The 14,716-nt window shown below is 50.5% G+C and overlaps 1 protein-coding gene across 1 annotated transcript in view; it reads right to left on the reverse strand.

Annotated features, from left to right (window-relative positions):
• The window catches only part of Sptb (spectrin beta, erythrocytic), a 129,385-nt gene that overhangs the window by 27,767 nt on the left and 86,902 nt on the right, over positions 1-14,716 (reverse strand). Inside the window, 9 exon segments of the mRNA XM_051147863.1 lie at positions 931-1,020; positions 1,484-1,690; positions 2,204-2,467; positions 4,111-4,257; positions 5,328-5,418; positions 5,523-5,725; positions 6,102-6,836; positions 6,838-6,859; positions 13,216-13,353. Of these exon segments, the coding sequence (XP_051003820.1) occupies positions 931-1,020; positions 1,484-1,690; positions 2,204-2,467; positions 4,111-4,257; positions 5,328-5,418; positions 5,523-5,725; positions 6,102-6,836; positions 6,838-6,859; positions 13,216-13,353 (1,897 nt within the window).

A 14,716-nucleotide genomic window follows, 5' to 3' on the forward strand; every position in this document is an offset into this window, starting at 1 on the left:
CCTTTTTCTCCAGGAGGCCCTGATACTTGATCCCCTTTTTTGAATCCTAGAGGCCCAGGCCAGCTGCAGCTTTTCTATGTATTTCTGGGCTCCTTATACCTGTTTCTCCCATCTTGACAATTCTCTCAAAGCCTTTAAAATCATCTGAAGGCAGGAGCAAGGGCAGGGTGTGGGCACAGCACTGACTCCCAGCGCGTGGAACACACATGAAGAACAACACGCAAAACGCCCTCCCGCTGGGGTGTGTGGCTGTATTTTACACTCAGAATCTTGATTTCTAGAGGAAGGCTGGAGGCCAACCCCAGACCAGGCAGGAAGCCACTGAAATCCCACACGGCTGGCTTTCTTAGGATTCAGGCTCCCTCTGCAGCCCGTGTTTGAGATCTGCTTATACTCGGGATTCCTAATCTGCCCTGAGAGAGTGGATCTGTAGATGCTGGCTTCTGGGAGCGCAGATTCATGGTGTTCTAATGGGGGTGAGCTTTACAGGGAGAGTCACGTGTCTGCAGGAGCAGGGATCTATATACTCTAAGGACATAGCACATACCAAGCTTAGCCCCAGAAGAGGGCAGGGGAGTGCTGCGGTGCTGGTGGCATCCTCTTGGGAGGATACCAAAAACAGGACTATGGCCACACATTGACCTCCCTCCAGCCCCAAGCCAGGCACTCACTTCAGCCTGGTAGAGTCTGGTGGTCCCAAATCCCCAAGTAGCATGATGCCTATTTCCTCTGTGATCCTCCCAGAATCCTCTCTGCAGCCACTAAAGCCCTTTCTGCACTGAAATGTCAAGCGAAGCGAGGGAACTGGAAAGCTACCATCAGGAGCAATAATGTGCTGTCACCAGCCTTTTGCACATCACGGCCGGGCCGGATCCCCTGGGGCCAGGCAGTACCAAACAGGGGCAGATGCACTGCTGAGCTGAGACCCACCTGGTTCTTTTTCATGAACAGCTGCACAGTTTGCAGATTAGTGCCATAGTCAGCCGACTGAGCCAGTGGCAGCCTCTCTTCCACCCAGAGCTGCAGGGACCAGAAGGCAGTGGACAGCTGATCATTATCGTAGGCAGCCACCCTTTCCCGTAAAGAGCCAGACAGGGTGCCTGGTTTTTCTCAACACCCCGTCCCCTCAGGGTTTTGCCCCTATTTTACAGACAGGTATTTCAAACTCAGATTCCAAATAACTTGTTCCCGTTCCCAAAGTGAGATCTTGATCCCGCAGTCTCCCCATCAATACTTGTGAGTGACTTGGAAGTCCCTATTCACAAAGTCCCCGCCCTGATTTTCCACTTAGCGCAACCACTAAAGCAGCCTTATGAGATAAGGGGCGAGATGACCAGTCATCTGCTGCCAAGATTGCTCTGGACAGCAGCCAGCTACCTGCACAGCAGCTGGAGCCTCAGCCTGGGATGGGGGGGGGGGGTGGGGGCGGATGTGGGTGTGTGTGGAGGGAGCAGGAGGGGTAGAGAGGCTGCAGCCCACACACCGTCTCATCCTCTAAGTCGCGGCTGATCTGCAGCTTGGCTTTGGATAATTCCAGCTGCTTCTTCCTTTTCCCCAGAGGTTCTAGAAGGTCCAGGAACCGCTTTTCGATGCTCATGTCCGTGTCTCCTGCCTCCGCTCCCAGCGAGGGTGCCTCGGCAAAGAGTTCCTCCAGCTCCTCCTTCCGCAAATTCACTTGGTCCTCCACTCGCTGGGACACAGGGAACGTGTCAGTACTGTCTGTGACACCTGGACACGGCCGTCCCTCCACCCACCCAGCCTCCCATCTTCCACCTATCCTTTAAGGACCATTTAAAATGCAGCCTCCTCTAAGAAGTCTCCCTGGATGCCTCCCCTCAGCCGCTCCTCCTATATTTCTCATGTGTCTTTTACTAGATTCCTGTCTTACCCATTGCAAAAGGGCAAGAGACGGCCTCTGAATCAGGAGGGAATTTTTTTTTTTTTTGAGACAGGGTTTCTCTGTGTAGCCTTGGCTGTCCTAGACTCTCTTTGTAGACCAGGTTGGCCTGGAACTCACAGCGATCCTCCTGCCTCTGCCTCCCGAGTGCTGGGATTAAAGGCGTGCGCCACCACACCCGGCTCAGGAGGCAAGTTTTGTATAATACAAACAAGTCGAGGAGCGCCAACTTTAAGGTTTCAGGTTGGCTCCCTAGGGTCCCTTCTACTCCAACCTTCTGAGTCTACATACAGTGTGTTCACATGCCTTCAACTTAGCCAGCATCCGGTTGACAGTGGTCAGGTCCTTGCCCAGGTCGTCCGATCGCAGCTGGTCTTCCATGGCGCCGATCCATTTGTTAAGGTCAGCGTGGGTCTGCAGGCGCAGGTCAGAGCTCCGGGCAGCCGAGAGTTGTTCGGTCTTCGCCTTGGTTGTGGTTTGCAGCTCGTCCCAGAGCTTGTGCAGGGCCTCCAGCCTTTCTGACACGACATCCTTGAACTGGGGCTTCTCTAGCATAAGCTGCCTCCCTTCCTGTGGGGAAAGAGGGTAGCTCACTCCGGGCTCCACTCCAGGGGATGCAAGAGAAATCCTGGGGGCAGGTTAGTAAGGCCACGAATTGACAGACCTTACACACACTCTGAACCGCTAACGTTATCTACAGAAGTGGGGTGGGGCAGGGAGAGCAGTGTTTAGGCAAAGGACTCAGAGAGAGGGGACTGATACTAAAAGAAAAATTCAAGGTTCACTCAGGAGCCAGGTCTGGTAGCACAGGCCTATAACCCTAGCACTCAGAAAGCAGAGGCAGGAGGAGAGCAAGGTGAAGTCCAGCCTGACATACAAAATGAACTGGCATTTGGGAGGCAGAGGCAGGCGGATTGCTGTGAGTTCGAGGCCAGCCTGATCTACAAAGAGAGTTCCAGGACAGCCAAGGCTACACAGAGAAACCCTGTCTCGAAAACAAAACAAAACAAAACAAAATAATAAAATGAATGGAAGCCTAACTTTGGCAACTTGGTGAGGCCCTGTCTCAAAATTTAAAAATGAAAAGAAGGGTAGGGTGAGGGATCTGGCTGAATGGTAGAGGTTTAATGTCCAGTTACGCCTTTCCTAGGAAAGAAATAAAGAAGAATATCTTTAGAATATAGGCATGGTGGCGCACGCCTATAATCCCAGCACTTGGGAGGCAGAGGCAGGTGGATCGCTGTGAGTTCGAGGCCAGCCTGGTCTACAAAGTGAGTCCAGGACAGCCACGGCTAACACAGAGAGACGCTGTAAAAACTCAAAATCCACCTTGAAGCCAGGGGTCATGAGTGATAAACAGCAGGAATCTCTGCACTCAGGATGTCAGCCTGGGCTACAAAGCAAAACTCTGTCTCATAAGAAAATTCATAAGCTAATAAACAAGTCAGATCCAGGAACGCCTAGCATAGGAAGCGCTTCCGAGTTCCAGAAGTACTGTTTTTGCCTCCAGGATAGGTTGGTCACTAAGGTTACCTGCCTTGGCTTCCCCTATATAAACGTCTGTGTTTTGGGTGTGGACAGAATAGGACTTGGCTCTAGACATATGTCCTATTAATAGTGGTCAGTATTACCCACGACTTTCCAGGTGTCAAACACTATCCTAAGTGCTTTATCTGTCTACAAGCATGCAATGCCCACAGCTCAGCTGGTAAGGGCCATCCTTGTTTCAGAGAGGAAGAGCTGAGATCAGAGAGAGTCTGGCTCCTGAGGCTATGCTCTAACCACTAGGCATGGCTTCACACGGACACAGAGCCTGCTTCTTCCTGGACAGCCACAGCAGGGAAAGCAAAGCAACAGGATTCTCAGGTGTAACCCCTGCTCCACTTTGACCTGTGCCGCTGGCGAACCTAGGTTTTATCCGCAAGGGCTGTGAATGCCTGCCACCAAACGGTGGCGAGCACACTACTGGAAGGCTAACAGTAATGACTGCCGTCTGGGTACTGGATGCTGAACCCTAGCTTCTGCCAGGTTTAATGAGTCTAGCATTAGCAGGAACGCTAAAAGCTTCATTATGCTTAGAGGAGCTTTCATCTTCACCGCCAAGTTCTGTACTGCCCAGAAAGCTTCAGGGCAGTGTCTGTGTCACGGGCGAAGCCCAAGCCGCAGGAGCACATCTGAGCAGAGAGCCACCCACCACCCGGTCCACTACGTACAGCATCAATGTTACCAAGCCACCCTTGGTGTGAAGTCAGTTCTGCCATAAACGCCTGGTGCTTCATCCATTTGTTGTGAAGGTTGCGAGCTTCGTCATAGGAGACATCCGGAGACGTCAGCAGCTTGTCATTGATCCAGAGGGTGAGCTGTGGGCAGGAAGAGTGAGCCCTGTGAGTTCTGACTGTACCGTTTCGGCAGGGCAGAATCGAGAGTCTCCTATCGCTAGCTCTGGAAAGAGGAGGTCCAGGGGCTACCTGTCTCTTCCTTACTAGAGCACGTGTGGCATGAGACAGTTTGTTCTTCTCATGGTTCCAGGGCCCACGACAAGGCCTGAGACACTGTAGTGCCTCAGCACTTTCTTAGTATATAGAGAGATGGATAAGTTCATCCCGACAGTGGGTGATAAATAATAAACACCAAGAAAATGTTTCACGAAGAAGAGGTTAGAGGCAACTGTAATTAATAAGGGGAAGAAGGTGTTGTGTGTCCGATTGTTCCAAGACATCCTGGCATCATGCCAAGCCTGGCTTGTACCAGGGCAAAGGTAGATAGAAACAAAACTATATGGGCTTGAGAGGCAGGAAGCCTATGGGGAGAGCAAGGAGGATGCCAAGGAAAGCCCCACTGCTTGCGGGAAGTCCCATCAGCAGACTCTCTCCTTCAGCTTCCTATCCATCTGCCCTCAGGGGACCTAACATACTGCTTGCACCAGGACCAAGACTTGTTCCATAATTCCAGGGCCCAGGACAAAATGAAGATGCTCAGAAAGGCATAATGGGTTTCAAGTCACCATCAGCAGGACATCACAACTGTGCAGGGCATCACACCTGTGTAGGGCTTTACACCTGTGCAGGGCATTACACCTGTGCAGGGCATTACACCTGTGCAAGGTGCTGTGTGGATGAATACACAAACCCCATATCTTTGCAGATAGCCCTGTCTAGGCTCTCAGTGACTGCAGCCCAGAATGTTCTCAGACCACTCTTTGAGAAACCTTGTCCTAGATCGGGCAAATCAAAGGATGACTTAACAACTTGGGGGTTGAGGGTAGAAAAGAACTGTGGAATGGAAGGCTTCAAAGAGTCCCGAGCTAAGGACTCCAAGTCCCCAGCTCATGAAACGCCACCAGTCTTGAGTGAGACAGGAGTCCTTTGGCCTCCCACCTCTGAGTGCTTCAGACTGACACCTGATGAAGCAGCCCCTCCATTGGCCTCACCTCCTTGCAGTTCTGGAGGAAGTTCTGCAGCTCCAGGTTGTCTTTGAGGAGAACTGTGGCCTCCTGGGCCTTCTCGTTGTTCTTCTTATGCCTGGGAAGTCAAGGGAAGTTACCCTAGCACCAAGCCCGGGGCCCTCGCCAAGCACCCCTACCCCAGTGTAGCCCAGGGCCTCATGGTCCTGGGGTCGGGAGTACCTGTCTTCAATCAGCTGCACTTTCTCTTTGATCTTGTCCAGGTACAGGTTGCCCTCGGCCACCAGCTTGTTTCCAGAGTCCACAGGACTCAGGACCTTATCCCGATTGTTTTCCATAGACACTAAGAAATCCTCAAACTTTCGGATGCCAGCCTCCGCAGCTGCTAGGGAGTCTGGAGGCTCCAAGTGAGCCAGAGTGTATTCCTGTTAAAGCAAGTTCCCAGAGGAGGCGTGAGGAGGAGGAGCTACGCAGGAGTGCCACAGGCAGCTGTGCAGGCTACAGTGTACCCCTAAAGCACCACAAAGAGAAGGCTCTACTCCCCAGGCCTGGCCCCCTCATTCCTACCCGGAGCGGGGAGGGAGCGTGGACAGTGGTGAAAGCTACGTGAGAAGGTAATAATGCAGGACAAGGTCCACTTCTCTAGCTTCTGAATGACTGACAGCTTAGGGCAGGGGACCAGAAAGAGTCACGATGAAGGAAGAACACAGGAGTTCCTTTAATTGGTGACTATAAAGAGCCCATCCTTAGTAAGCCTCCTGAGGGACGCCTGTGCCCCCAGCCCTGTATGCTTCTTCCTACCTGGTTGCTGAGGATGGCTTCGGCCTGCTTGGCATCTTTCTGGAACTCCTGGAAGCCCAGGCACTGAGTGAGGGTGTGCCCCCGGCTCTCCCACATCCGGCGCAGAGCATCCCAGTCGGTATCTAGGCCCGCTAGCCGCTGTCCCAGAAGCTGGTAATCTGGGTCCTTCTGGCCTTCGATCACTTTCTCCCCAGAGGCCTTGACCTGGTGATAGTTGTCTTTGTGCCCGTCAATCTCTTCCTTAATGGCTGCATGCTGCTGTAGGAGCTGCTCAGCCTCTGGGAGCGACTCAGGCATGTCCTCGGAGGCCACCGCCTTTTGGGCCATTGACAGCCAGGCCTGGAAGTCATCCAGATCCTGCAGGAAAGCCTGCAGCTTGCTGGCCTCCCCTAAGGAGAGCTCCTGACCTTGCAAGGCATCTTGCAGGCCCTTCCACAGCTTCTCAACACCTGCCTGCCGCTGGCCAATGTCCTCTTTCTGCTCCGGGTGTGACTCCATCAAGTGCTGTGACTCCCGTTCCAGGGCACTCACACGGTCCCGGATGGCTAATACATCCCGCTCCAACCCCGACAACTTCCGCTGGATAGCAATGACACCCGCCAGGTCCTGCCCCAGGTCCTTTGTAGACTCCACCACCTTCGTCTTATCCACGATCCACTTGCTGGTCTCCTCACAGTCTACACAGTAGTTGTTTACTCGAAGGGCCGAGTTCACAGCCTCTCTTTGTACTGACACCCACTGCCTGGAAGGCATGCCACCTGCCAGAGGAGACACAGACCCGGGGGGGGGGGGTGGGAAACAGACATTATGATGCTCCTTAACTCTTCTCACAAGGCTCCTTTTCCCTATTTCCCATGAGTCTCCCCTACAGACCCCGATGTTACAAAACAAAACAAAAACTATCCACCTAACTGTAGGCAAACAAAATTAACAGGTACGATTTTGTCCAAGATACACCTAACAGGAACTAGATCTTCCTGCTTCTCAAGTGTCAAGTAAATGACGTGCTCACATGTGATGTTCAATTGGACTTCAGGTAAATATGAGCGAGCAGTCGTGGACCTACGATGATGGTTGGGTGAAGTTAATATGCACTGAGTAGAGAAGGAACTGTGCTTTGGATTTCACCTTCTGCCTGAGGTGGAAGTATCAGGCATGATGTTGTGGTGCTACTGGGCAGTGGTGGCAGGCTGCAGCTCCCAGTCAGCCACATGACCACAGGGCAAACAACCAATACTACAGAATGTGCGCTGCTAAGCTGGGTGTGTGGCAGCTTTGAGCTGCCTAGACTGACCTCTTGGTCTCAGTGAGCCTGCTGCTTTAGTTTCCAAACTAGCTAGGGATGATGCCACAAATGCCTGGCCATAAGTGTGTGCATGTGCACACTTGCCTGTGTGGCATATGTGCCCCTGTGTGCATATGTGGAGGCCACAGGAGCATGTCAGGTGTTTTCCTTTGCCACTCCCGTCTTTTTTTTTTTTTTTTTTTTTTTAGGTTTCTTGTTAGACCTGAAGCTTGTGGTTTTGACTAGGCTGGATGGTTGGCAGTACCAGCCGCCTGTCTCTACCCCCAACTCCATCCCAATGCTGGGCACACAATCACACTTAGCCATGGCTGGCTTTGATGTGAGTGTTAGGGGTCTTAACTTGGGCCCTCCTGCTTGCATAGCAAGCCCCATTACCCACTGACCCCCTGCAAATTAATTTTCTGCTTATGACACAGACATCTCACAGTGAATTCATCTGTATACAATTTCCCTAGAATTTTAGAAATGTTGGAAATATCTAGAAAGCTCACATTATTAACTTCAAGAATGCTTCAGGACAGTCCTCACCTTCTCTAGAGGAAGACTGAAAATGCCCAAGGCCACATTTAAAATGCCCTAAGGCCTGAAAACAAAAAATGAAAGAGGCCTGGTGAAAAGAGAGGAAGAGGGGAAAGAGGAGAGAGAGGACCAGTCCAGGTAGGATGGTGAGGACACTGTGCAGCGACCTCAGCCTTCAGGGGCAATGCTGCTATGACATGGGGACATCTGCTAAGGTCCTCCACTTAGTTTGCAGCAATCCTCTTCAGAAGAGCTGACCATCAGCCAGGGAAGACCACTGGAGCCAGCTCCCTCAGGGCCCAAATCACTCCTGGCACACCGTTAAGACTATGTAACACAAGAGAGTAAACGGAGGGCTTGTGTGTTGGTTTGAGTGAGAAATGGTCTCCACAGGCTCACATATTTGAACACTTGCTCCTCAGTTGGCAGCGCTGTCTAGGTGAGTTATGGAACCTTGGAGAGCCTTGTGTGAGGAAGTACATCACTTTGGACAAACTTTGTGTGTATAGACTTGCCACACTTCCTGTTCAACTCTTCCTGCTTCCTGTTTAGGTTTAGAAATATGAGCTCTCAGCTTCCTGCTCTCCTGCTGCCATGTCTTTTGCTTGCCGCTATGCCTTCCTGCCATGATGGTTTCTCTTTTTTAAATCCCTCTGGAACCATGAGGCCAGATAAGCCTTTCCTCTTATAGGCTGCCTTGGTCATGGTGTTCTGTCATGATAGAAAAGTAACGAACAGCGAGGTTGGGAGCAGAAACTCACTGTTTCTCTAAGGAACCTGGCCACGCTGGCGTTTTGGGGCAATGTGGAAGACTTTGGAATTTTGGACTAGAAAAACAGTTGCATGTTGTACGCAGAGCTTAACAGGCTCCACTTTTTAGTAGGAACCTGGAAGACAGCAGGGCTGAGAGCGACTTGGACTGTAGAGGTCCAGCTCAAGAGGTTTCAGGGGAGAGCAAGGCCATTAGCAGCATCTAGCTGAGAGACCATTCCTGTAACATTTTGGCAAATGTCCATGTAAGGAGAACTTGCCTAAGGCTAAATTTAAAATGAATGACCTAATTTCTTCAGTGAAGAAAATTTCAAGACTACATAATGTTTGTTCAGTCTCTGGCCTAGGTATTACTGATAGTGCCTATGCAGGTCTACAATGAAGCAGAGCAAGTGGGGCAGAAAGAAATATAAAATGCGTGGTATATAGAGAAAAAGAGCACCAGCCAGGGCACTGCTGGAAGAGGTTTCTAAGGAGATTAGGGCCATTAAATAGGGGCTTTTTCTACATTGGAATAAAGGGAAGGGTGCCCTCAGGGCCAGACCCCACCCAGCTAAGCTTCCAACATGTGAAAAAAAGGATAAAGCACTATTTTTTCTTCTAGAAAGCAACTGCAACCAAAAGTCATTGTTAAACTGCTTGGTGGCACATGCCCTTAATCCCAGCCCTTGGGAGGTAGAGGTGGGTGGATCTCTGAGTTCGAGGACAGCCTGGTCTGCAGAGCAAATTCCAGGACAGCCAGAGCTACAGAGAAACCCTGTCTCAAAAGACCACACACATGCAAGCACGCATACATGCACACACGCACGCTTATTCAGTGAAGGGCCATCCAAGCTCGTAGCCTAACTTGGCAGTGTTATCCACATGGCGCTAGCTTTAGAAACATGAAGGGTTAAGGGGTCATGGGTCATGGACTCTTCCTCCATTGTTTCAAAGAGTGAGTTATGTCAGGCAGCCTTTGACAGGGGAAACCCTGTATGGGGGCTCTGAGAGGACAAGAGGCTTAAGAGATCATTGCATGTAGCTGTGAGATTGAAGCCTAGGTTGGAGTGGAAACCCCCAGGATGTTGGAGATGCCAAGAGCTACATGTAGGGAGTGGAACCAGCCCAAGAGTGAGAAGTATGCCACAGGCAGCAAAGCTAGAGAGGTGCATCCATCTAAGCCCTTTGGGACTAGACGTGCAGCTACAGGATTTGGGGGTTTGCCAGGCTGGGTTTTGCTTTGGTCTAGTATTTCTTTACAGTGGCCCCATTCCTCCCTTTTGGAATAGAAATGCATAGCTGTGCCATTATATGTTGGAATTATGTCATTTGTTTTTTGTTTTTTCAGGGGGTTACAGTTAAAGAGATTGCCTTGAGTCTTGGAAGAGACTCTGGACTTTAAAACAGTATTGAGGCTCAGAGGCCACAGGGATTTTTGAAGCGTGATGAAGTGGGACTGAATACACTCTGCATTATGATCTGCCACGAATCTTTGGGGTCATGGGGTGGGATGTGGGGTTCCAATGAGAAATTGAAACTCTCACGGGCTTGGGCATTTGAATACTTGGTCCCCACGTGGCAGCACTGACTGAGGGAGGCTGTGGAACCTTTGGAAGTCTTGTTCTACTTTCTGTTTGCTCCCCATATTTTGTGCTTGATATTGATGGGGGATGCTGCTACTGTTACGTATTTGCTACACTGTACTTCTTACTGTTACTGTTTTTTTGGGTAAACAGTATGCTGTGTTGGCCAGACCCAGCTTCATATTCCTCGTGTTTATCATGTCATTTCACGGCATCACTTTCCTGATGTTTGCTCTAATCCCAATCTAATTTTTTGATGGTGGTCCTGGGGATCGAACCCAGATCCTTGTGCGTGCCATGTACCATTGGCCTACACCCTCAACCTCATCTCCTGCTATTTTTTCCATTATAGACCTTGAAGCAATAGAATATGCACCATACAGCCCAGGTGTGTAGGAGTGCGCCCTGAAGTTACGTCAGCACACTCACTCTATGATGGTCACACAGTTACAAGACTGCCTAATGACACGTTTCCAATAAGGTTTTCCTTGTATTAAGTATTTCAGAGCTGTCATTATGACTATAAGGTTAGAGGGGCTGGAGAGACGGGCTCAGCAGTTAAGAGCACTTGCTGCTCTGGCAGAGGACCTGGGTTCAGTTCCCACGACCCACATGGCAGCTCACAAATGTTTGTAACTCTAGTTCTGTGAGATGTAATCCCCTCTTCTGGCCTCTGAGGGTACAGGTATGAGTATGGTGTGTGTACACACACACACACACACACACACACACACACACACACACACACGTTAACACATCTTTAAAAAATTAATGCAAGGAAGGAAGGAAGGCAAGTAGGCATATTTTTCAACCTGCAAATGAGCCTGGCCTGGCCTGGCCTAAGCATGGCCAGGTCTTGGACTATGTAGTTGGAAGAAAAAGGCCATTGACAGAGAGGAGCAGAGGTGGGGAAGTGGCTCTGTGGTGGAGGTACAGAATTTGTAGGAGATGGATGGGGCAAGTCTTGCTGTCTCTGCGGAGCTGAGCCCAGAGATAGTGAGTCAAAATTGCAAGCCAACATCTGTCCAAACACTTCAGCCAAAGGAACTTCCCTAAACGGACGGAGTGAGCTACATGGTAAAAAAGTGGCCCCCACTTCTTTGCTGGACCGGATGAGTTTTCAGGCCTCTCTCAACTCTTAAGACTTAACACACACTGCTCATCACTCTGTGCTTCCACTCTTCTCTAACCTGAGAACGGTGACTGCCCTGACGGCTTTTCCAGTTGAGGCAGGGCATGGTTTAGCTGTTGTAAATGTCGGCACGCTGTGACTCTAATGCATTGCACAGCTGGCAAGTTCTTCCTGCCTGGAAGTTTCTCACCTAATTGCTTCATTTAAACAGCAGCTCCAAGAAATTCTGCCCCCACCCACCTCCCTCCCTCTCCCACTCTCCCACAAGCCTAGTGCAGAAGCACCCTTCTCTCTATAAACATCAGAATTGCAAAGGACCCTGTGGCCTTGCGGGGCCCCATCCTTGGATGCTGAGGTGGTCAGCCCCATTCCGGTGGCTCTAGAGCATCCCACCCAGGGGTTCCCAACAGGCTCTCAACAGCCCCACAGTGCCAGCCCTACTTCTTTGCAGCTATCTTCTAAATGACCTTAGGCAGCACAGAGCTCATCCACAAGCACATGGAGGGGCAGGGTTAGAGCGAGGGACTGATCATGAGGCATTGCATGTGCGGGGCTAAGGTAAAAGCAGAGAATGCAAGCATTTGCTCTGTCCTTAAAGATCCTCCAGGAACTAATGAGCAATTATGCCCTGCTCGGAAAGTAGCCCCTCTCTAAAGGCTCCTCGGGGCCTGCTTTTTGTTCCAACCATGAAGTTTGCTCAAGGCTCCCTGCTAATTCTCTTTACTCAAGCCAGTCTTATTATCGGTGCTGCATTTTGGCAAAGGGAGGGAAGTCTTTTATGGACAGTACTTAAGGACTCTTAGAAAGCAATCTCCCATGTCCAGGAATGTCTAGGGAGACAGGGCACAGGTATCACATGACCTACCCTAACTGCACACTCATCATAGGTGCATAGACATACTCTCTCCTCCCCAGACACAGCATTCAAAGCTCCACAGACACTCTCTCCTCTCTGAATTTTAATGCAGCAACATGGCTGCTCTGGCAAGGGATCACATCCAAAGACCTCTCAGGTCATGTGATCTGGCTGGAATGCAGACATGTCCTTTGTATACCCCTTTAAGCCCAAACAATGAAGGCGAGGTTAGTTCATAGAAGGAAGCAGCCATGTTTGAGTGACCTCTAATTGAGGGGCAGACAAAGTGATTAATCAGAGAAAGGTTTGACAGAATGAGTCAGACATAGGATACACCCAACTCCCAGGAGAACAGGACAGGAAAGAGAGGCTACTTAAGAGCAGCACAGGGAGAGAGAGCGAGAGAGCGAGAGAGCGAGAGAGAGAGAGAGAGAGAGAGAGAGAGAGAGAGAGAGAGAGAGAGAGAGAGAGAGAGAGAGAGAGAGAGAGAGAGAGAGAAGTTGTTACCAAGAGTTTCTTACTGGGACCCAGGACTATTTTACAGAGACAGGTTGAAGGGACAACAAGCTAGACACAGGTGAAAACAGAATGAGAAGGAAGCAGAATATTAAAATATATTGTCAGAATTAGTTTGAGGCCAGGCAGAACAATTCAGTCAGAAGCCAAAAGAAACCAGTTTGAATCAGTCAGCTTAGACAGGCAGTTAGGCCAGAACAGCTGAGTTGAACCAGCCAGCAAGAGTTTAGAAAGAGGAAGAAAGGCTTGGGAATGGCTCTCATCTCATCCCCCTATCTGAGGAAGTAAAAACAACATTTACAATCTCCCCCCTTGCTGCTGTAGCCCCACTACTAGCAACAAGATTGGCAGAAAAAGACTGGAGCATTTAAGGCTTTGGCGGTTTTCTCTAGGTGTGTGTCAGGTGGTGGGAGAAAACTCCCCAGACCTAAGCCCCGCCCACGCCCCACCTTTTGTTGAGGCGATCCTGATACTGTTTCACTTCCCCACTGCGTGGGTGGCCGCTCTCTACCAGGTTGTTGGCGGCGAGGTTCACGCCTTCAATCTGAGCCATCAAAGTCTTCATCTCCTGGTCCAGGATGTCAAACCTGAGATGGACAGAGAACATGAGGAACAGTGAGTGGCAGCGGAGCCTCTGGTTTCCAGTGGTTCCCAGTCTCCAGATGTGCAGTTGTCACTTCCTCCCTCTATATCCAGAATGTTTATTTCTGGGGAAGGGAGGAAAGGAGGCAGACAGATGTGCTGGTACACCCTAATTTTTGGTTCAACGGGTTCAGTTGTATGTCTTGGTATTTCTAGATCAAGTCAGGAAGACAGATAGTTCCTTACTATACAGATAATAGCTCCACAGAAAAAAAGCCTGAAGCAGAGCGGGCTGGAAAGAGCTTACAGTGTTGGGGTTGGCAAAGGAGTCAGTCACCCTAAGGACCATCTGCCATACCTCCATTGTCTTGGCTGCTGTTTTACCCTAATTCTGTTACCCAACAATTTTGGCCAAAAGGTGCCCCTCCCTCGTCAGAAGCTCCGCTCCATCCCTGAGATGAGTAGGGGAGAGCTGCTGAGGGAAGAAGGCCAACTCTTCCTGGAAAGTGTCCAGCACCCTCTAGAACAGCAGTTCTTAACCTTAGGGTCTCAACACCACCACCACCCCCGCCCGGAGGGGTCGAATGACCCTTTCACAGGAGTCACCTAAGACCATTGGAAAACAAAGCTATTTACATTATGATTCATAACAGTAGCAAAATTACAGTTATGAAGCAGCAACAAAAGTAATTTTATGGTTGGGCAGGGGGGCGGGGAGAGCGGGGGAACCACCACAACATGAGGGACTGTATTAAGGGGTCCCAGCATCAGGAAGGTTGAGAACCGCTGCTCTAGCACCAGTGCAGGACCGTCTTAGCACTACTCCAGGGGGCGGCTCCTCCCGCTCCATGATGCTTGGGTTCTGCTACCCTACGCTGCTGAGATGCTGCAAAGCTGGAACTCCTGCCCCCCCCCCCATCCACAGCTGGGACACACCTCCTCTCCATCACCTGAACCACTCCTCCACCCTCCAAAGCCTGAGCACCCCCCGTTCATCTACAGCCTGAACATGTCCCTTAGCCACAGCTGGAGCACCTACTATCCACTGACTAGAACCACCCTCCTCAGCTTGAAAATGGAACCCCCCCCATGGCAAGATCACCCCCTCCACAGAATGAACATGCTCCCAACCCCTATCCAGGGTGCTAAGGGAATCAGAGTACCAAAAGTGAGAGTAGCCTTGGAAACCTGTGGTTTATAAACTAGTCTCTGCGGCTCCTTGACATTCTCTGGCTTAGAGATTAGCATAGGGACTTAGAGATGACAGAATCCCAGCCCCATGGCCACAGCACCTCCACTTCTCCTGTGCTCCATGCTCAGAATCCATCAGAGCAAAGACTCTTGCAGCTGAGAATCAATTGAATAACA

Source organism: Acomys russatus, chromosome 1 (assembly GCF_903995435.1).
Source record: "Acomys russatus chromosome 1, mAcoRus1.1, whole genome shotgun sequence".
Taxonomy (NCBI): Eukaryota; Metazoa; Chordata; class Mammalia; order Rodentia; family Muridae; genus Acomys; species Acomys russatus.